This window comes from Bos indicus, chromosome 6, assembly GCF_029378745.1.
Source record: "Bos indicus isolate NIAB-ARS_2022 breed Sahiwal x Tharparkar chromosome 6, NIAB-ARS_B.indTharparkar_mat_pri_1.0, whole genome shotgun sequence".
NCBI classification, from domain to species: domain Eukaryota; kingdom Metazoa; phylum Chordata; class Mammalia; order Artiodactyla; family Bovidae; genus Bos; species Bos indicus.
In genome coordinates, this window is record NC_091765.1 from 103,516,664 (window position 1) to 103,540,065 (window position 23,402).

At 51.9% G+C, this 23,402-nt stretch overlaps 1 protein-coding gene across 2 annotated transcripts in view; it reads left to right on the plus strand.

The window, feature by feature from the left end:
• PPP2R2C (protein phosphatase 2 regulatory subunit Bgamma) overlaps positions 1–23,402 on the plus strand; it is a 166,961-nt gene that overhangs the window by 122,333 nt on the left and 21,226 nt on the right. For both annotated transcript variants that reach the window (XM_070791766.1, XM_070791767.1), the window contains exon 6: positions 13,541–13,705. In XM_070791766.1, coding sequence (XP_070647867.1) covers positions 13,541–13,705 — 165 coding nt within the window. The remainder of the gene's footprint in view (positions 1–13,540; positions 13,706–23,402) is intronic.

Below are 23,402 nucleotides of genomic sequence, written 5' to 3' on the forward strand. Positions count from 1 at the left end.
AGCAGAGAGGCCTGGCACCGTCCCATGGCATCCAGCCTCCCCCTGGCAAGAAAGGTGTCAGAACTGTGGCTTGTAGGTGTGATGACGAGTCTGATAGTAGCTGGGTAATTAGAAAAGGCGTTTCATTTCCAACCTAGGAGGAGGCCAGAAAAGCTGATGTGACTCCACGCTGAGCTGGGGAATTGCTCTGAATTTTGAAATACCTTTTGAGCAAGTACTTCCTGGTGGACTCGGGACCTGGGGGCTCACATTCCTTTAACTCTTACTCTTCAGTGTCTTGATTTGCTCTGGTGCTGCTGTTCAGTCCCCCAGGCCCCTGGGAGCTTTCTGCTGTGTTTCCATCTCCTTGTGTCCAAACAGTAACACTTTCTGTGCACACGTGCTAAGGCACTTCAGTCACATCTGACTGTTTGTGACCCCATGGACTATACCCTGCCAGGCTCCTCTGTCCATGGGATTCTCCAAGCCAGAATACTGGAGGGGGTTGCTATTTCCTCCTCCAGGGGATCTTCCTGACCTTGAGATCGAACCCACATCTCATGTCTCCTGCACTGGGAGTCTGGGTCGTAACACTTTCTACTTGGGTAGAATTGATTTTCAGCAAAGGTTTTAAGAGAAAAGGAAATCTTTTTAATAAAGAAGAAAAAGTGGGCATTATTTTGACCAGTAAGAATAGTGATAGAGTGGATTCAGAGGACCTTTCCTCTTATAATTCTAGAATTGGCTGCTCTGAACAGAGGAGGGGAGACTGGTACTTCCTGAACCTCCACCATGTGCCAGGCACAAACAGGTGCTGTGCCTTCGTCTGTCAGCAAGTCCCCAGCCTCCTTGCCCTCTTTCACCCACAACATGGAAAGAAATGCCAAGCCCTTTCCATCCTCCCCCGATGGCTCTGGAATCCTGCCCTCCTCACCCTGGCCAAGGCTCAGCTCAGGCTGCACCCTTCCTTCCTGGACCGTTGCCTGAATTCCACCTTGCCTGCTTTGCTCAGCAGTCAGCCCTCCACAGAAGCTGGGAGAATGGTTCATCACCACCTCTGGTCTGACCACATCAGTCCTCTTGGTAAAGCTCTCAGTGGCAAAGCCATCTCGTGGTAAAGCCATCAGCTTCTGGAGAATGTCCAAATCCCTCCACAGAGAGCTGCAGCTCTTGGTTACCCTCACCCGCCCTCCACCCCTCACTCACCTCCCCTGGTCTCGTGTATCAGGCTTCCCCACACCTGGGTCATTGGGTTTCCCCTCATGCTGGTGGATGAGGGCAGTGCTCAGCCTTCCCTGGATCATCCTTTCTCCTTCCAGTCACCTGGTTGGCTCCTGTTTGCCCACAAGCATCACTCACAGCCCCCTTTGCCCGGTCACTTCTCCTCTGTCCACTCTGGGCCCCTCTCAGGCTGCTCCGAGCCCCTCTGGGCCCACACTCCCGGGTCACACTGGGATTTTGTCACCTCTTAGTAGGAACATCTCGTCAGTTTTCTGATGAAACCGCTGTGATGAGGAACCCGGGCTGAGGCCTCTCTGTGTCCCCACACATGGAGGGCCTGGCACATGGTGGGGGCTTATGAATAGTTGCAGGTGGTAATTTTGGAGGAAGTTCCCAGTTTCCACAGTTCACAGGTCTTCAGATGTAGATGCCTCCTTGTACGTCTGGGCTCCAGCATGAGGGCTCTGGGACCCCAGACACTAAAGAGAAGCAGCTGGGCTCTGGGGTCTGGCAGAATTGGGCTCAGATTCAATTTCAGTTATTGCAAAATGGACCAATTTTCTTATCATGTGGATATTTGTAAGGAATAAAGGGATCATTCGCATAAAGGGGTCTGGCAGTTGGCTGGCATTAAAGCCCCCTTAGACCACTCCTTAGGCTCCTCAAATACTTAAGGCTGCTTTTCATAAAATCCCTGCATCTTCTGGAATAGTTGAAGCCCCTTTTCCCCAGTGCCATCACCACATCTGTTTAATCAACCTCTCATGTCCTTTAATACCAACATTTTGAGGCTCTGAGGCAGTGCTGGGTGATTTTTCTTGAGTCTGAAAATCTTAGAGGTAACAGATTGTGCAGGCCTGTGGACCCCAGCTTTATTTTTAGCACCCAGAGACTTGTATAGATGGTTCAATTGATTTTTCTCTCCCCTGAGCGATCTCTCATGGTGGAAGCTGGCACCACACCAAGCCACAGCCTGGAACAAATTTCTAATTCTCATGTATGGAGCAGGTGCTGAAGCTCGGCTGGATGGTGAAGCAAATCCAAATTCTTAGTCAGCACCCAGCCACCTGTGGGCTGGGCTTGTTCTCTGCACAGAGAGCCAGAGAGGAGACTGACCAAGGCTCCTCCCCATGCCGAAACCCTAAAACCTGGGGTTCAACCCTGCCTTCGACACTCCCTTGCCCAGTGACACTGCCTGTCACTCAGGCTTTCTGAGCCTCGCTTTTCTTTTCCATTTAATAGGGTGTGCCTCCTGTGCTGGGGGCTGTGATAGCAGAATGGCTGGTGAATATAGAGCCTGATGTGCTGTAGGCAGGATCCACATAGGCCCATGACCACTGTTAAGAACCTTACAGGCTGCCTCTTCTCACCCTGCCACAGAAAAGGAAAGTGGGGTGTGTCCACACAGAAATGCCCCAAGTCTGAATCCCCCAGGTTGGCTTTCCACCCAGAAAACACACTGTTAAACTGTTATCAGCACCACTGCTTTAGGGGCTCAGGTTTGTCAGTTTCCACGCCAGGGGATGGTGCATGCACGCTGTCCATGGTGCTGACTCCATAGGAGCCCGTGCTGCCTCCCATCATCACCCTCACCACCCCGCACACCACCTTCACCTCTTACTGAGGATTTACTCTGTGCCAGGCAGTGCTCAATCACTGTGCACATATTCACCTACTTAATTCTCCCACGTCACTGTGGAGTAGGCATGATTAACATCCCCCCTTTACAGGGGAGGTAATTGCCATGGACAGAGGAGCCTGGTGGGCTACAGTCCATGGGGTTGCAGAGTCAGACATGACTTAGCCACTGAACAAGAACAACTAAGCCACAGAAAAGTTAGGCAATCTACCCAGAGTCACCCAGCTGGCAAGTGGGTGGGATTCAGACTTGGGGCATCTGAACACAGAACTGTGCACGTCACCATCATGCCACACTGCTTCTCGGTCATGATATTAACAGTCCCCATGACAGCCGTGTTATTGCACATTTTTCTTGCAGGCACTGAGCTGAACGCACTGCACTTGCTACCCTTAATCCTCATGGCAGCTCACGCAGGTGGTGCTGTCATTCCACTACGCAGCTGTGGAGATGAGTTCTGAGAAGTGAGTGCACTTCCCTGTGGCCCCTCCTGGCCCTGGTTACTCAGATTGCCTTTCCATTTCCATCCATGCAGTAGTTTCAGGCTCTCGTTTTAGATCCTAAGGTGCTCTTCACACTGTTGCAAGACAGAGTGGGGATTAATTCATTACATGGGTGACCAGATGCATGGGCTTTGGCAGCTGTATGATGTTTCTAACATGTCCTCTGGGTGGTGGGACATACAACTCTATCGTGCTTCCTGTCCCTTCCTGAAAGGCCTCCATGGCACTTGTGTAACACACTCCTGATTAACCTCCACTTTGACTCCAGGCTAGAACCCTGCCACCCACCCCCTCTGTCTCCCTCTTAGGGCTCAAGCAACCTGCTCTCTCTCAACTCCTCACCCTTATACTTCCCCCTCACCTGGAACACTTCTGCCAGCCCGACCCTCTGCCTGGATAACTCCTACTTACACTCTGGCCTCAGCTGAATGCCTTTGCCTCAGAGGACCCTTCCCTGACTCTCCAGACCAGCTCAGGGCGTTGTTACAAATCTCATCACAGGTGCCCTTTATGTGTCTCCTGAAGCATCCATCATGGGGCTAGCATCTCATTTCACTGCTGGGCTAGGAGCCCTGAAAGGTCAAGACAGGATCCAGTTTGTCCCTTCTCGATGCCATGGAAGGGAGCCACCTAGGTGTGCATCCCAGCTGTGCCCACCGTGGGTTTCCCCTCCCAACCCTGAGTTGGATGCAAACCCAGGCATGTAATCCAGTGCAAACCCTCACTGTCCATCTAGGGTGCAACAAACATTATACCATTTGCAACCCGCTTAATTTCATGTCTGTTTCAGAAGAAGAGAACTCCACTGATTTTAACTACCTTTAATTGTTGCTCAAAGTACCAGCCATGTGCTAGGTCCTTATCTCCTTGATGAAGGAGATGTCATCTCCTTAAACTCTTCACTACAGCCATGCAAAGCAGATGGTATCCACTCATTCTACAGAGTTTTGCAAACAAGCAGGTCACAGAGAGGCTGAGAAGTTTTCCAGAGGTCACACAGCTGTTATTTAATGGGGTCTGGTCTGTCCAGCCCTGGTTTTTGTGACTCAGAAGTCAGAGCTTTCTTGCCTAAGCATTTGGGTATCACATAAGCTGGCCCGTGGTAGAGGTGCGCAAACTACTCATCACAAAGAGAATATACTCCAGGGTTTCAGTGAGCTTGCGCAGTGAGCAGTTACTCAGAATGGCTCCTCTTTAATGGACGTGTGTGGCCCCAGCATTTTCTCAGAGTGAGATTGCTCCATCATAGTTCATAAGATTCTGAGCAGAGAAGAGAAGGAGGCTGTTATGGGCTGAATTTTGTCTCCCCCGCCAAAACAAAAAAAAAGCTGTATATTGAAGCTCTACCCCCCAGTGCCTCAGGATATGACTATATCTGGAAATGGGTCTTTAAAGAGGTGGTTAAGGTAAAATGAGGTCACTAGGGTGGGTCCCAATCCAGTGTGACTGGTGTATTTATAAGAGGAGGAGCCTGGCACACAGACATACCCAGAGGGGATGATCACATGAGGACACAGGGAGAAGATCTGCAAGCCCAGGACAGAGGCCTCAGAAGGAACCAACCCTGCCAACACCTTAATCTTGGACTTCCAGCCTCCACACCATGAGAATAATTTTCTATTGTTTAAGTCACCCAATTGTGCCATTTTACTGTGGTGACCCAAGCAAACTGATAAAGAGACACAGGTCGCCAGAAACCTCCTATAGAATCTTGCTCGGTTAGTGGAGTGCCCATACCTCATTCTTGTAGCCAGGTCATCTTTTGGAGAAAATTTGCTGAAAAAAAGCAGCTTTGCTGGCCATGCCCCAGTGAAACTGCCTCCACATGCAGGAGGCCTTCCAGGCCCCTCCATACCAGCATCCTTGGGGAGCGTGTGTGGGAGGTCTTTTGTTGTGTGACCTTTGGCAGAGCTGCCTCCATCCTTACTCCTGCTTGGTCACCATGGTAACAGCCTCCCCTTCCTAAGAGCGTGCTCCTACGAGGACATCTGGATAAACCACGCTTTGCTGTGTTCAGTCAGTGGAGCCCAAAGCTGCATCCTTCTCATCATGGAGCCCTTGCCCACTCTCAACATCCAGCTTGCCCAGGACAGAGCCAGTCCAGCAAGCCCCAACAGCAGGGTCTTTGGGGGTGTTGGCCCCATGGCAGAACTCCATGGTAAGTGGAGGTACAATCACTCTGGAACAGAGCGGACAGTGGGAGCAACAGTTAAGAAGGCTGGACGTTAGGAAGCCAAGGTTCATACTTGCTCTGCTTCTGCCTCTGGCCCTGGGCCAGTCACCTCCCTGCCCTTGCTTCCCTCTCCTCCTTCATGGGATTGGAAGGTGGGTGGTCCCTTTCTGCAGGCATGCCCAGGTGCCAGGCCTGCAGGGGGCTGCCCTCACCAACTCTCCAAGTGTCTGATAGTGTCTCCAGGCTTAGTTACTTGCTGTATCTTCAGAGTCACTTGTCACAGCATAGCCACTCAAGCCCGTCACGACATTAGTTGATACTTGTGTGATTCCTGGGTGTCCGTGGAGTGCTTTCCATACCTGTTTCTCATTGGAGCTCCTCCCTGAAACGAACCCATGACATTTATTCATTTCACGTGCTGGACTCATTTTATGGTGAGTGGAGATCTGCCCGGGGAATGAGTGACAGAGCTTGTGCCTGTGATCCTGGGACGGGGAAGGGAGACCGAGGTTGAGAGAGCTGCAGCTCAGAGAAGCGAGGGCCACAGAAGTGCAGCCACCTTCTCTCCGATGTTTCAGGACCCTCCAAGTGAGATCCCACACAGTGGTGTGGCTTCAGACCAATGATCGGCCAAGGTGCCAGGTGCCTGTGTCCAGCCGCGGGTTTCAGGACATCAGAAGATGCCCTTGGCAGCAGGAGATGAAGGCGTTTCTATAAAAATCCCCTCAAACTTGATGACTCTGCAGAAGACCCAGCTGAATTACATTCCTGTGTCCTTGGCAAGAAGAAACACAGACTTCACTCTGGGATGGAATAAACCCTTGTTTCTGAGCTTTACTGACCTCCAGGCATTTTACAGACTGGCAGTAAAGAGAGGCTTCTGTTACAACAGCAAGATTGCAACTCCTCTTCTAAACCCCAGGGTCAGCAAAGAGTAGCCCAGCAAGGAGAGGTGGGCGCAAGAATTTTATAAAGCTTGATGGGAACACTGCCATGCCCATTCATTTACATATTATCTGTGGCTGTTTTTGCATCACAGAAGCAGAGTTGGGTAGCAGAAGGAGATCTTGTGGCCTGCTGAGCCTGAAATATTTCCTTTCTGGCCCTTTACAGAAATTGTCTGCTGACTGTGGTGTGGAGGGTTGACTTGTGCTTGTTCACACAAGCACCGAAGGAAAAGGGGCTGGAGCCAGGCAGCTGCTAGCAGCAGTGCCAACTTCCCAGGACCCCTCCTGCCCACCCGCCCACACTCCCACGGCTGGGCCTTTCCTCTTCTGCTCCTGGAGCCTCCGCCCACACTGGTCCAGAGAAGCTGTGTGACTGGCCCAAGGGAGTCTCCACATGGATTAAAGGCAGATTTGAGCGTGGAATCCAGGCTCCCTGGCAGCCAGTTCCACACTTGCCTGCAGTGTTAGGGCATGTTCCTTCTTACTAGTTCACTTACAAACCACCTTCTCCACAACAGGCCCTGTCCTCAGCACGTCATCACATGCATCATCTTAATTATAGGAGGCGGACTGAGGATTTACAAGGAGAGACAATGATTTATCATAAGAAACCTTGTAACTGAATAATTGGCTTCCGTGGTGGCTCAGTGGTAAAGAATCCACCTGCCAATGCAGGAGACGTGGGTTCAATCCCTGAGTCAGGAAGATCCCCTGGAGTAGGAAATGGCAACCCACTCCAGTATTCTCGCCTGGAAAATTCCATGCACAGAGGAGCCTGGCAGACTACAGTCCATGGGACCACAGAGAGTCGGACATGACTGAATGACTAAGCACACACACTACCCTAGGAGGTAAGGTGTGGTGGTGATGGTTTTCCTGGTGGCTCAGTCAATAAAGAATCTGCCTGCAATGCAGGAGAAGGGTCAATCCCTAGGTCGGGAAGATCCCCTGAAGAAGGAAATGGCAACCCACTCCAGTCTCCTTGCCTGGGGAATCTCATGGACAGAAGACAGGGGTAAGGTATGCCATTGTCATTTTGAACTTGGGGAAACTGAAGCACAGAGAGGTCTAGAAACTTGCACACACAGCTAGCAAGCAGAGAGAGCCTGGATTCAGCCCCAGGTTGTCAGGTTGTTCTCACCCCATTCCTCTGTCTCCCAAGTCACAGCATATTGCATATTGTAGATTCTGGAGCTCAATTCTGTTGCTGTACTCTGGCTGAGGTTGGGGCGCTGATCAGGGGCAGGGAGCCCCCCTGAGGCAGAGGCAGCCTGGGCTGAGGGCCAGAACAGAGGGACCTCCAAATGGAGGAGCCAGGACATGGAGGCAGGCTGGAGGTGATTAAGGAAGGAGTGCAGCAGGGGATTCCAAAGCTGCCCTGATTCCTGGCTCAGCATTTCAGGGCTGGAGCTGCTACAGTAGGGACCTGCAGGGAAAGAAGCAGTCTGGAATGGATGTCGAGGAAGATGTCTATGATCCCGGCATGAAGCCCAAGACTTTATTTCCCAGCTTCCAGGAAGCAACCTGGGTGTCTGAGTTTCCTATAGATGGTATAACTTTTCACATACCATTTGGTTCAAAACAATAAAAATCTACTGGCTCACAGTTCCAGAGGTCTGAAGTTTGCAAAATTAAGGTGTTGTCAGGGCTGTGTTCCTCTGAGGGCTCCTGGGGAGTGTCCTTCCATGCTTCTCCCAGCTCCTGTAGCCCCAGGCATTGCTCCTTCATCTGCCTCTGAGATGGCCTTCTCCTCTGGGTGTGTCTGCTTCTCCTTCTGTGCCTCTTATAAGGAACTTGTGATCAGATTTAGGGCCCACCCAGGTAATCTAGGAAGATCCCCCACCCCGCATTTTGAGATCCTGAACTTGATCATGTGTACAAAACCCCTTTTTCCAAATAAGTTCACATTCACAATCTCTGGGGGTTAGGACATGGATATGTATTGGTGGGGAGGGGAACCATTCAACTTCCTGCACTGGAGAAAATTACCTTGCACTCAGCCAAAGGGTGGGGACCAGAACTAGTCTACCTTCTGCCCTTATCCTCTCTGCGTGACCTGCTCCTCTCTCCACCTACCTGTGTCTGACAAACTTCCCTTGTAGGGAAAAATCATTCTTAGCTGCCAAAGTGTGATTGAAAGTGAAACAAAAGCCATCAGACACTTGGAGTACAATTAAATGGAAAAACAGAACATGAATAATTCATCCAGCTTTGCCAGGGGGAGGGGGCTCGTAAATGAGTCTAATTATACATCTTCCCAAGAGAGGTCAGTCCTGCCATGGAAGAAGCTCTGCCTACACCTGGGATTCTTGCAGCTGATTCCAAAATGGGCCTGGGGGCAGCACCTTGGGGGTTAATCCTCAAAAAGAAATGGTGTTCCAGGGTCATACTCAACCCCTCATTTTGCAAATAGGGGAAAACAAGGTTTACGGATGGAAATGATTATTGCATATGGAACTGAACATTCTAGAGAGAGCCAAGACCCCAGACACCTGGTCCAAGACCCCCAACTTCCAACCCAACACTGGTTTTGCCAATGTCAAGGCCACCGTGTATGGTCAAGTGTCTCAAAGTCCACAGGCATGTGGCCACTCGGGTGGGAGTCCCAAAGGAGTGTTTGGGGTGTCTGTTTGGGACATTAATTACTGAGCTATAGAGGCCTCCCCAGGGCTTCCCAGGTGGCACAGTGGTAAAGGATCCACGTTCAGTGCAGGAGACAAAAGAGATGCAGGTTCAATCCCTGGGTTGGGAAGATCCCCTGGAGGAGGAAAATGGCAAACCTCTCCAGTATTCCTGCCTGGAGAATCCCATGGACAGAGGAGCCTGGTGGGCTACAGTCCACGGGGTCACAGAGTCGGACACGACTGAGTGACTAAGTATACACACAGAGGCTTCTCCTCACCTACTTCCCTAGTCAGGAGTCCATCTCCAGGTGCCTGCTCAGTGATGTGACCACACAGATTTAGCAGGGACAGACCTACTCAGTCATTCGCCCCTCACACACCCAATGGCCAGCAAGGAGCTGGACACCCACAGGGAGAGCCTTGTCCTCGAGCAGAGCCAGAGGTGGTGGAGAAGCCGTCCTGAGACCAGGTGATGGTGGACCCAACTGGATGGCCATGCCCTGAAGGACACTGTGCTGTCCGAGGTGGTGGGGGTGGGTGTGGCCCCTAGGATTCAGAAGCACAGGTTGGCCGTGACCGTGTTCTTGTCTTCCTCCACCAGCATCATGTGGAAATGGGTCCTGTGCTTCACATCATCTTTTCCTGGCACCCACTGCATCCAGGCCTTTGTTTGAAACAACAAGCGATTCCCAGAATGACGCATGAGTCGTAAGAGCCATGCTTCAGGACTGTTGGTGGGACCCAGGCATCAGGGACTCCACGTGTTCAGCCCACAGGGCCCCGGTCCATGTGGGTTCCCCCTCAGTCAGCTCTAGGTAGCACTGGTTCAGGCATATTCACTGTAGAGCCTGCAGACCCGATCAAGCCCTGTGGACTCAAGCCATCATGGCCTTGATCAAAGTTCTAGTGAGTGTCCTCAGGAGGCTGGCCAAAGCTGAACATGGTTGTCATGAGGCTGTCAGAAGGGCTGTTAGAGAGATGGGTCATGGGAAACAGAAAGCAGGGAGCAGGGACTCTGATCAGGCAAAAGGCCACACTCCTTTGCTTGGCCTTGGCCCCTGTGTGAGTCTGGGGCCAGGATCTGCGAACCTGGGAGAGGAGACTTCAACATACTACACTGCCTTCCCTCTGGCCACCAGCGTCCACAGCCTCCCAGGCTAGAAAGTGGTTCATAAACTTTCTCCACCAGCCAGAGACTTCAGACATCATATCTCTGCTCCTTCTCTGTCGAGCTCAGTTCTAGAACACCTAGGACATCTGGAAAGGAGAGCGAGTTTGGATGCTGATTCAATCAAGGGGGTCAGGTGACCCTGAAGTAACAATCAGAAAGTCTCAGAAATGACAGCAGCCCCCTCACGCTACAAGCCCACCGCAGGTGACCTGAGGCTCACGGCACAGCACGTGCTGGCTCTCGGAGCTTCGGCCTGGAAGTGATATGTGTCACTTGTCACTTCTGTCCTCCATTCGTTGACGAAAGCAACAAGTCATGATGACCTGAGTCCCCTCGGGTTGGGGGACAGCTCTCCCTGGGATGCTCAGAGGACCACCTGCAAGGCAAGCATCCTCAATTCCCGAGGAGGGTGTAACCCTGGGAAACACGGTGAAACCCATGTCCCTTGACAACTGACACAACCAGGACTCCAACGCAGCCTGCGTGCCCTGAGGACTGCATTTGTTTCTCCCAGCCCCTCTCTGGCTTTCTGTGCCCAGTCCTGCGGGAGAATCTGCTCCGTTTACAGAACATCTGACGGGTGCTGTACTGATGGGCATGACATTTCGTAAACAACAGCACTTTTTCTCCAGACACCACTTGAAGTTCAGTAGGGAATTAAAGCGGTCGGGAGGAGGCACAATCCGGTGGAAAGTTGTCAGTGGGTGCTCAGACCCGTAAGGACAGGGCTGCAGGTTGATGGAATTCGCATCCTATATGTCTTGGCTCTTTTTCTCTGTGAAACTTTAGTCTCACTTTTTCATGATTTAACCTCTGCTTCTTATTGAACCAGAAACCACAGTTTCCTGGGAAACCAATCCAGGCACTGACAGCATGCCTCCTTTTTTCCCTCTGTTTTGATGTGATTCTAAGTTTCTGGTTAATGGTGTGCTTCTAGCAGGCAAGATTTGAGCATTTGCACAGAGACCCTCCTTGGTGCCTCTGATTGCAACAGATACAACCATATTTTCTGATGTTTTATAAACTCTGTTTACAGAAGTCAGAAAATACCTTTCTTACTCAGAGAGGAAGCAGTCTGGGGCAGGTGGAAGAGGCAGGGCTGACAGCAGATGAATCTCAGAGTTTCAGTTGGTATTTTCCAGATAATAAAAATAATAAGAGCAACTGACAATGTGTCAGGCAGTTGTCAAGGGCTTTGCCTCTTCTCATCTTCACAGCAAATCTATGATGTTAGAACTGTTAGCCCATTTTACAGATGAGGAAACTGAGGCATCGGGAGCTGAGAAACTCACCCAGGATCACGCAGCCAGGAGGCGGCAGAGTTGGAATTCTCTGAATCCAGAGCCCACATGTAAAGAAGAGGGAGGAGGCAGCTTTTCAGAGGGCTTTTCAGAAGGGGCTGCAGAGCTCCCACAGGGCTGGGGAGAACAGAGACCAAGAGTTTCACTGTCTGAGAGGAAAGTGCCTTCGGGGCACAGTGACTAATAGATCTGAAGCAGGAAAGATAGAAAGAGGCCTGGGTATGCTAGGCCTTGGATGATACACCCAGGGGTTCCACTTTGCTGTCGTAGGCAATGGGGGATGGACAGGAATCCAGCCTCACCTCTTACTGCTGAGTCACCATGGACTGGTTGTTTACCCTCTCTGGGCTCCAGAAGTATCAGCCAAGGATTCTTCCTTTCCAAGCAACAAAATTCTTGGCCCTAAATAGAAAATGCTAGTTTCACTTCCTTACAGCCCTTCACAGGGAAGCAGGGCCAGGCTATCTCCCTGTGAGCCAAACAAAGGCACCCTAGCCCAAGAGTCAGGCGGAGGGGGCCACACAGGGCTCCCTGAGGCAGGCCATTGTGTATGCCCTATAATAACAAAGCTATGACCAACCTAGACAGCATATTAAAAAGCAGAGACATTACTTCTGACAAAGGTCCATCTAGTCAAGGCTATGGTTTTTCCAGGAGTCATGTATGGATGTGAGAGTTGGACCATAAAAAGGCTGACTGCAGAAGAACTGATGCTTTTGAACTGTGGTGTTGGAGAAGACTCTTGAGAGTCCCTTGGACTGCAAGGAAACCCAACCAGTCAATCCTAAAGGAAATCAGTCCTAAATATTCATTGGAAAGACTCATGCTGAAACTTAAGCTCCAATACTTTGACTACCTGGTGCGAAGAGCTGACTGGAAAAGACCCTGATGCTGGGAAAGACTGAAGGCAGGAGGAGAAGGGGACGACAGAGGAAGAGATGGTTGGATGGCATCACTGACTCAATGGACATGAGTTTGAGCAAGCTCCAGGAGATGCTGAACGACAGGGAAGCCTGGCATGCTGCAGTCCAGGGGTCGCAAAGAGTTGGACACGACTGAGCAACTGAACAACAAAACAGAGAATGTATTTATTGGCTCACATATTTAACCATCCAGGGGTCAAGGCTTCAGGTGGATCCTGATCTAGGATTCTAAAGACACTGCAGATCTCTCTTTCCATCCACTCTGTCTTTGGGGCTGTCTGCTCCACCCCCAGGCTCGGTTTCCCCTTGTCGCGGCAGCAGACACAATTACTTCCTCGCCACACCACCCAGCCCTGCAGAGATGACAGAGCTGCATCCAGCATTCCCAGTATTCGAGTCTGGAGTCCTCTACTGGCACATCTGGTGCCTTATGCTCATCCTTCATGGTGACGTGAGTGGGAATGGAAGACGCAGGTCAGAGCTAAAAATCCAGAAGGGCAGAGAACCTCCTCCCCAGAGCAGAGTCTTGATGTTGTGGGCTCAAGGGCCTGGGTCTGGGAGCTGTGGAGGGGAGCCAAGTCATAACCCATCCACTCAGATCAGACACAATGCACAGAGTGATGGGAGAGAACTGCGGTTCTCCACCTATTGTGTCCATGGTCCTGAACTCAGTAAAGGCTCCTGGCCTTCTGGGTTGGCAACTGGAAGAGGAGGGGCAGAGGGGAAACGCCTCACGGGTTGCCCTGTGTGGGGGCTGGGCAGCTGATGGGCACCAGCTGGCGAGAGGGTACCAGTCAGAAAGGAGGCAGAGGTCCCGCCTTATGGGGACAGTGGGTGGGCACCCACAAGAGGTGTTGGACAGGCAGGTCTGCAGCCTGGGGATTCTCTGGGGTCAGCTATTTGTCCAGGAGTCTCGGTAATGGGGAGACAGCTCAGACTTGGGGTAAGCGGATGTGCCCAGGGGAGGTGTCTCGGTTACCCGAGGGTCTCCGAGCAGGGAAAGGCAGAGCTGCGAGGACACCCTCCCTTTGCCACCCCTTCCTTGACCCGGCTGCCCAGACATCGTGGACATCAAACCAGCTAACATGGAGGACCTCACGGAGGTGATCACCGCGTCCGAGTTCCACCCGCATCACTGCAACCTCTTCGTCTACAGCAGCAGCAAGGGCTCCCTGCGCCTCTGTGACATGCGTGCGGCCGCCCTGTGTGACAAGCACTCCAAATGTAAGTGCGCATGCCCGCCAGCGCCCCATCAGCCATTGATGTGGGCGGGGCCTCCTGGGTGTGGGTGGGCGGGGCATGGAGGTGTTCTGAACGGGCTGGCGGCGGGGGTGGCGGGGGAGTGGGGTGGACTCAGTGCTTCTTTAGCGCTGTTGGCAGGGGACACCAGGTCCTGCCACCCACTGCCCCCCACCCCGAGTCCCAGCAGAGATGAGGACCAGGGAGTGAGCTGGGCACTGGAAGCCAAAGAGGGACCACACCCCACTGTCACCTCCTCCAGGAAGCCTTCCTTGATCCCCACATTGGGCCAGGTCCCTCTTCTGTACCTCCCAGAACCCCCAAAGCTTTCTGCTCACGACTACACACCACGCAGAACTTTCTGTGCTGTTCCACCTCCCCCAGCAGGCTGGGTCACCTCATACTGGAACCCCCCAGAGAGCAGCCTTGGGGTTGCCACAGAGGTGTCAGAGGATTCAGGGATGGACGAGGTCCAAGGGAACTTCATATGATAACCAACCACCACAGAATAGCTCACACTGGACGCTGAGCCAGGCGCCTAGCCACACTGTCTACTGGCATTAGCTCATGTCCTTGTCACATGAGCTGTCCCGGAGCCCTGCACAGAAGGTGAAACGGGCTCCAGAGAGGGGCCAAGGTCACTCACACTGAAAAACTGGCAGGGTGGGACTTGAACCTGGGGCCCTGAGATACCCTGACTGGTGCGCCTCACCCCAGGTCTGGGCTGCTTGGTGCTGGATTGATCTGGCGGCTGTCCACCAATGCGGTGCTCCCCAGAGGCATCGAAGGCAGAGGGTCAGCCCACGATGTCCTCCCTGGATGACCCTGCAGGAGCAGCAGGCAGGGCAGAAGCAGACGTGGCCCCAGTCGAGAGGGCAGGGAATCTAGTTCATCTCTGTATCCATCCCAGTGCCTCCAGCAGGATCTGGAAATGTTGAATGAATGAACAAACAAACAATGAATGAGTGGTGACCAGTTGGCCACTGGAGGGCTTTATCAGTGTCTCGGTTAAGGAGGCAGAGGGCTGTTGGGAGGGACAGGGTTGCTGTCTTCCCCCGGGGGCCTGGTTTCCCCGGGCAGCCAGAGAGGACGGTGCTGCCCCAGCTCCCAGGGACTCAGACTCAGGACTCTCTGTAGCCGCCAGCTCCTCCTCCCTCCTTGGCCAAGTTCTGTCCCCTCATCTCACCCCGTCACCCTTCTCCGGGTTCATCCACACTGCACACACTCTCCCAGCCTTCCTTACATTCACAGCTGGGCGGGATGTCCACTGTCTAGGTCTGTACTTAGTACTGGAGCCACTGACCCCCATCCACAAGCCCCAGGGCTCCTCCAGCAGAGCTCATGCGTGGTCCTGGGAAAGCCCCCTCCCTGGGCACCAAGCCTTCTGAGGGCTGAGCTGTTGGCACTCAGGGTGGGGAGGGCAGATCTCCCTCTCTGGGTGAAGCCGGGGCCACCAGGACACTCATGTGTCACACGGTGAGCTGCCATGCTCTAGACACTGTCCCTGGTGTGCAGCAGGAACCAATGGACCAACAGTAAACTCCTAACTAGGCGATATGATGCTGAGAGGTGGTGAGTGGTATAAACAGCCGCCAGAAAAGCAGAGTGCAGGGAGGGTCATGTCAGCTGCACTGCTAGAGGCAGTTACAATGGAACAGTATGAGGTGCTGAGGGGGTGCACCATGCAGAATCTTCTAGAAGGACACAGCAGGGGCAAAGGCTTTGAGATGGGAAGGCACCTGTGTGGCCAGATGATGCCGTCTGTATAATAGAATACTATTCAGACATTTAAAAAACTGACTTAGGAGGGGTATAATAACATGGGGAAGTGATTATGTTGGAAGATTCTATGGGGGCGAAAAGCAGGATAATGACTACTTCAGCAAAAGAATGGAAACAGAAAATCATGGAAAGAAATACGCCCAGAAATTGTTTCTAAATGTGGGTTCAGGAATTTAGGGAGAATGGGGATGGTTTTGTGCTCCCCACGCTGCTTGAACGATGGTCTCTGTGGGCTGGACGTGGGAGTCAGAGACCGTCTTGGCTTCTGGAACTGTATCAGCTGGTTCCCTGGGATCTGAACAAGCAGCCGCCCACCAGGACAGCCATCACTCATCCGTTTCCTGAGCCTAGGCACACACACAGAGATTCTGGGCGCGTCATTGTCACACGCCTGGCGGTGTAGATTTGCATGTGACTCAGCCCGCAAAGTCAAGTGCAAGAGCTATAACTTTATTTCAGTGACTCAGCTCCATTGAATTTCTTACACCCTCTCCAGGGGCTGCAGTGAGCATTCGTTAGGGCCGCGGAGGATTCTGCATCTTCAGCAGGTTCTGGAAGGCTTTGACAGGGCCAAGGTATGAAGGGAGGGACATGGCACCTCCTGATCCCCAGGGGCTTTTTCAGTGCCTGGTGACACTGAGGGCAGGAAATTTCCCTGCTGAGGACATTTTTGCATGGATGCAAAAATTCTGCTTTAGGCATAAATGATCAGAGATGAAGTTGGCCTTTAATTTTCTTTGCCTGCAATCTTTGTCCAGTTTTATTAAGAGGATTGTTCTCTTGTAAAATGAGCTGGCCGCTTTCTCTCTTTTTTTCCCCTAGAACAGTTAGTATAATATATCTGCTCCTTGAAGTCTTAGTAAAACTCACATGTAGATCCTTTTTGATTATTGGTTTATATGGGTTTTCTAAAGGAATTAATTTTGTATTAAAATGCATTTTTCTAGAATTTTCTTTTCACTCTCAAACTCAATATTCTGCACAGAAAGTTTCTCATTAATGCCAGTGACAGGATTGTTCACCAGGCTCTGCAAAATACTTTGCATCTTCTGTTTTCCTCTCTTCATCTCATTTGCCACAAGTCGTGAATAGAGGAAATACCTGCCCTACTGTCTGCATTCTCCAGATGGCGTTTGTTCTTAGTTCTCCTGAGAAATTAAGCAAGCAGACGATTGCCAATTAGGCTGTTATTTTTAATCAGAACAAATGGCTGTTATTGGAGCCAGATCTTGTTTTAAAGAGACTTGGAGGCTAGGATCTGGTCTTTTCATCTCACTTCTACCCATTTAGTTACTACTCAGAACTCAGGGGATGGCTGATAGTGACATCCCAGAGATGAATGGTCCAGGCACCATTTTCCCAATGGGTAAGACTGTGATTTTCTGTTCACTGAAGGAAGGGCATCCCAGATCACAAGTGGATCACGTGTTGACTTCTATCATTGGGCAGATGAGGAAACCGAGGCTCAGAGAAACAGTGGCTTCCCCAGGCCCCTCCCCATCATCAGGGGCAGAGCCAAGGGGCACAGGCTGCTGCCCAACCCACAGATTCCTGTCCTTCTCCAAAGCAGTAGAAAGCTGAGTCTTTTGTCTGCTAGTCGTAATGACAGCGTAACCATGGAAACGACTGTGCTTGAATCCTCAAAATAGACAGACACTTCTGCTTTTCACAGCACAGAGTCTGCCAAAAGCAAGGGCCGTGCCAAGAGACATGAAGATTCCCTAGAATGGGTGGTAATGACAGTCGCTCCCCCTGGTGGGCCCCTACTCCGTGCCAGCCCCGTGCTGGGCGAAGCAGAAACCACAGGTGACGTTGGTCCAGGGCTTGCTACACACCAGGTGCTGCTCAAAGTTTACATCTCATTAAGTCCTGAGAGCTGTGCCATGATGCAAGTCCTCGATTATTCACTTTATAGATGAGGAAACCGAGTGTATTGTTTTCCCGTGGCTGCTGTAACGAATTGCCATGAACTCAGTGGCTTAAAACAACATGAATATATTCTTTGACAGTTCTAGAGGGCAGAGGTCCAAAATTCAGTGTTGTCAGGCCTGCATTCCTTCCGGAGGCTTCAGGGGAGAATCGGTCTCTATCTTTTCCAGCTTCTAGAGGTCACCTGTGGTCCTTGGCTTGTGGCCTCTTCTGTCTTCAAAGTGCATCTCTCCAACCCCCACTTCCATGCTGTCGTCTCTTCTTCTGCCTTTGACTGTCCTCCTTTCCTCATGATTACCAGTGGGCCAGCCCACCCGAGAGAGTCCAGGGTAATCTCTGCAGCTCAAGATCCTAAACTTGCATATGCAAAGCCTTCTGTCATGTTAGGTAACACACGCACAGGTCCCAGGGATGAGGATGTGGCCATCTTTGGGGGCTGTTATTGGTTATCACACAGAGGCCCAGAGAGGTTAAGACATCCCCCTAAGGTCACACAGCTAAGCAGAGACTATTAAAGGCTCCAGAAGTCTCATGCCTATCAGCCTGTGCTCTTTCTCACTTACTCTTTACAGAAACCTTGAGAACAAAGAATGCTCATGGGAGTTAGGGGTGAACCAGGTTCATTTATAGGGGCGGGATGGGGTAGATTCTCAGAGCTCACCCCTGCTAATGGATCTGGGCTGGGAAGACCAGACCCAGCTCTCTCTCTGCTGGGGAGGCTCCTGATGTCTGGGGGTGAGTCAGGGCAGAGCCCCCAACCGAGGGCACAGCCAGTGCAAAGGCCCTGCAGCTGGCTCCTGAGGCCCATGCGGCAGGAGCAGAGTCAGGGAAGGTGAGGGGTGAGGTCAGAAGTGCATGGAGATAGGAGGACCCACGTGAAGAGGGCTTTACAGACCTTGGTGGGGTGCTCTGGGTTTACTCTGAAAGCACAGAAACCACGGGGTGCTTTGGCCTGGCTGTGTTTTAACAGGATCCATGGCCACCCCCTTGCTAATCCTGGAGCCCAAGGTGGGACTCGCCTGGACACACGTGTTCATCTTTCAAGTGGATGTTCTCATAATGTCAGAGCAGAGGAGGGACCCGTTTCTAGGGCAGCCAGGAGCATGGACCAGGCAGGACCCATCTGTTCCTTCAGGCTGGTCTGCTCCTCGGCTCTCCACCTCCTCAGCCCCGCAGCCCCACCTCTGTCCGTCCATGTTTCTTTCTAGGGTCTCACTGCCCTGCACCATTGTCCCTGAGCATGGGGCTCAAGCCAGGGCCATTCTTCCATCAGCCCTGAACCTCCCTTCCTCCAGTCCCACTTGGTCAGTTCTGCCTGCTCAGTTAACCCCCCACCTCCCCATCCATGCCCAGAGAAGACCATCTACAGGCTGACAAGAGCTCACAGCCCCACGGGGTAACCAGGTTATCCTCATTGATGCCATACAAGAGGGCACCCCTGGGCCATGCAGGCAACAAGGGGGAGCATTTGATTTCTTTGGCAAACAGCTGGACAAGCTGCACAGAGAACAGGATATTTGAGTTGGGGTTCTGAAGGATGTATAGGAGTTGGTAGGAAAGACAGGAAAGAAAAAAGGAGCAAAAACAATGGGAAAAACAACTCTTTTATTGAGCAGCCACTCAAGTGCCTCACTGGGCCAGGTGCTTCCAGGTGTTACCTCTGGAGGTCTCACCATGCTTGCCCCTCAGGTGAGGAAACTTGGGCTCAGAGAGGTTAAGGGGCTTGCCTGAAGTCACACAGAGCTTGGCTGCGCTCTGCTGCCTGGTATATGGCAGGGCAAGGGCTAGGATAAGGCGAGTGAGATGCCTAAGTCATGCCATGGAAGGAGACATTCATTTAAGGCGACCCCAAGAGTGAGCTGTTCAATGTGGCGCCTGCCCTTGGGGTCTGCTTGCCTCAGCCTATTCGAGGCCCTGGGACCCTGGTGGGAAAGGGGGTCGGCATGTGGCTGCAGGAGGGGAATTTGGGTTTATGAGGCTGGAGCAGCAGGGCCCAGTTAGGAAGGAGCTTTGTCGGCTACATGTGGGAGCTTGAACCCTGGACCTGTGGGCACTGGGAGCCACGGAGGGCTTTAAGCAGAAGAAGGACACATCGGAGTTGTGCATGAGGCGGGCCCCACCTCAGGTTTCACTTCCCTTTTCTTGCATCCCAGGTGCTTCAGAACCTCCCCAGGGTCCCTTTCTTCACTCAGGCAAGCGTGACAGGGAGGGGGCTCCTTAGCCCTCTCCAGTGTGTGACAGCGGCAACACCCAGAGGGGAGGGCGTGGTTGTCAGGGAGCCAGCTAGGGCCACAGGAGCCTTCATTATGCAACATTAGTTTTTAAAAAAAGATGAGACATGGGTGTCTGCTGTTCCAGAGCCTCTCAACTTTTCTGGGATGCCCTTCTTTAAACTCTTGTTGGCAATAATTACTGTAAAATGTCCTTAGTGATTCTGTCAACCAGAAGGGAGATCCCCTTTTCTCTTATTAATGCCCTGGAGATGTTCAGGCTGTGAGGGCAGGGGTGGGGATTGATACAGAAGATTCTGCAGTCTTTCGACAAAAATTTTTTTTAAAAGTTGTATTGAAAATTTCAACCCTACTCGGTGCCCTGTGGTGACGTAAATGGGAAGGAAATCCAAAACAGAGGGGCTACGTGTATACGTATAGCTGATTCACATTGCTGCACAGTAGAAACTCACACAGCATTGTAAAGCAACTGTACTCCAAGAAGAATGAATTTTAAAAACACATTAAAATAACAGCAACAAAACAATGTCATAGAAACGTTTGAAAAGAAAGCTGAGAACTTCTCCGTATAACTTTTTTCAGGCTTGTTAATGTCCCTTCCCACTAATCTTTTTCAGTTCTGCTGCTTTTGTGCTTAAAACAAACCATCAGAAATGCCCACGGACAGCCAGAACTGAAGTTGCCGTGGGCTGTTGGGTGCTTCTGTTTTCAACTATGGATTCCATCATCCTCTCAGCCTTTGACCTTTGTGGCTTCCTGCTCCTTAAAGCTGGCAGAAGACACAGCTATGGCTCTGTGACATCCCGTACAGATGCTCCTCTGTGATTCTTGCCCCCATAGGTCTACTGAACTCCCACAAGGCATGCTGGGAGCTCTGTAAGGTGCAGAGTGCAGTGAGTTGGACCAGACCTAGTGGTTTGGGTGGAGGCCAGAGGGAACCACTGAGGCAGGCAAGGTGTACAAAGTCAGGGTGCAAGAGACAGACCCCACTTTATGCTTTTTATATTTAAAAAATTTATTTTATTTTATTTTTAATTGGAGGATAATGATAATTACTTTACAATATTGTAATGGCTCCTGTCATACATCAACGTGAACGAACCACAGGCATACATACGCGTCCTCCTCTTAAACCTCCCTCTCACCTCCCTCCCCATCCCACCCCTCTAGGTTGTCACAGAGCACTGGCTTTGGGTTCCTGGCATCACACAGCAAACTTCCACCGGCTATCTATTTTACATATGGTAGCGTACATGCCAAGTCGCCTCAGTCACGTTGACTCTTTGAAACCCTATGCACATAGCCTGCCAGGCTCCTCTGTCCAAGGGATTCTCCAGGCAGGAATACTGGAGTGGGTTGCCATTTCCTCCTCCAGGGGATCTTCTTGACCCAGGGATCAAACCCGGGTCTCTTTATGTCTCCTGCACTGGCAGATGGGTTCTTTACCACTAGCACCACCTGGGAAGCCCAGTGACTATGTTTCCGTACTACTCACTGTGCTTTTATATCTTACCTTCTGTCTGACCCCTAGCAGCAGAGATGCTGATTCCATCGGGAGAGAATTCCTGCCACATACCCGGGGAAGTACAGGGCCCCACCCAGGTCCCTGCTGAGAGTGTGGGGTGCACTTCTTTCAATCCGTCTGCCCTCTTTCCCCCAAATATTAGGTCCATATCCCTGTTCATTTAAAGACTATACAGATTCTCAATGCTTTAGTTTAAGTAGGGAATCAGTATTGAATTTTTTTTTTTTTCTTTACTCCAGGCATCTGAGAGAAGAGGGAAATGTTGTTGATTTAATTTGGGGCTTAACAAAGAAACATGAATGTTGATGTCTGGAGAAATAAAGGTGTCAGTTTAATCACTATTACCAGGTACAAAACACAATTATGTGAGATGACCAGTCAAAATTCAGAGGTTTTAGAGGCTAAAGGTGACCCACCAGGAGGTCTCCTCACCACCACAGGGAGCAAAATCCTGGAGAAACCCACAGCTCGCCTTGCCCGCCCTCTCTCCAAGCCCTGCTGTGTCTTCCCATTGCCTGTGGGGTGATGCCCTTCCCCTGGTTTACAGTTCCAGGCTCACGCCTTTCTCAGTCCCCATGGCCTTCAGTTCATCGCCGCCCCAGGGCCTTTGCACGTGATATGACTTCTGCCTGGAGTTCTCCTCCCTGGTATCTCACTTCATTCACATCTCTGCTCAGATGTTCTCTCCCATAGAGGCCCCATCCGTCCAAATCACCAGCCCCTCGTTCTCCCTGTCTCCTCACTTGCTTTGTCTTTCTTCCCAGCACCCACCACTGCCCCCACAGTATTGCATGTCACTGAGCTTCACTGTCTGTTTTTGGGAGGAGAATGGGGGCCCCAGTAGAGTGGGGGCCTTGTTCAATGCAGCATCCCGGGCCCTTAAACAGTGCCTGGCTATGGTGGGTGCTCAGCATGGACTGGCTAACTGAGAGAACGAATGCATGCCTGCAGACATGAGCACGTGAGACCATCAGATTGGCCTTGAAATGTTCCCTGCCACCCTGCAGAGGGGAATCTGGGCAGGGGCTGTATTTCTGGGAAAGGCAGGACCTTGGACAAGTGGGAAACTGGGTTCCCAGATGGCGTATAAGGGGCTGGGACAAACCTGGCAAGTGGTGTATGAGAAGTCCCCATAGAAGAGGCACCAGTAGATGGGGCACTCTGGTGAGCCTCTGGGGACACGTGGTCAGCTTTGTGCTCCCTGTTTGAAGCCTGGAGGCTCATAGCAGGCCAGCAGGCAGAACAGTCACCCAGTTGGTGCCCCGTGGGGACAGCTGGACAGGTCATCAAACGTTTGAGTCCTTCTAGACTGGCTGGATATGGCTGCCCACCCACCACCCCATCCTCTTCCCTGAGCCCAGGGCCATCCATGGCCCAGGTCCTAATTGGTCATCAGGGACCATAATGTCTATCCTGCTGCAGGACCAGGGCCACTATAGGGTCTGATTGGCCAGTGAGGGTGTTGGTAGGCAAACTGGTGGGACAGCCAGCAACAGACCTGAGCCTGGAAGAGCTCGTCCCGCTGCACAGGGACCTCTGTGTGTCAGGAAGGCCTGGTTACAGAGGCGGCAGGGAGGGGACACTGCTTGGGGACCCCGCTCTGGGATGTCTGGTAGGGGCAGGAAGCGCTCATCTTCAGGGGCCAGGAAAGCAGTGTCCCGTGTGGAGCAGCGGGCCTGCAGTAATGGGAGGTGGGAGGCCAACGGGCCTCACAGGTTGTACTTGTGGAGGCGAGATCTGATTTTGCTGCAACCCCTGTGGCAGCCAAACAACACACCTCAGAGTGGGATTTGGCCATGTGTGCCCAGCACACCAGGAACAGAGGCCCCTGAGCCAGTTAGAACCGCACAGGGTGCCCCGCCTGGTCCAGAGCGTGGTCCAGCACCTTCCAGGATGCTTGGACGCCTCACGGTCCTGGAGTTCAGAATCGCCAGCAGGAAGCAGCAGAGAGCAGCACGGTGAGCACCGTTACTCCACCTCTTCCAGCTCTGAGACCGCCGGCATGGCTTTTAACCATCCATGCCTCAGTTTCTTTGGCTATAAGAAGGGAATATTACTGGTACCGACCTGACATTTCTACTGGGGGATTCAGTTCAGTTCAGTCGCTCAGTCGTGTGTGACTCTTTGCGACCCCACGGACTGCAGCACGCCAGGCTTTCCTGTCCATCACCAACTCCTGTAGTTTACTCAAACTCATGTCCCTCGAGTCGGTGAT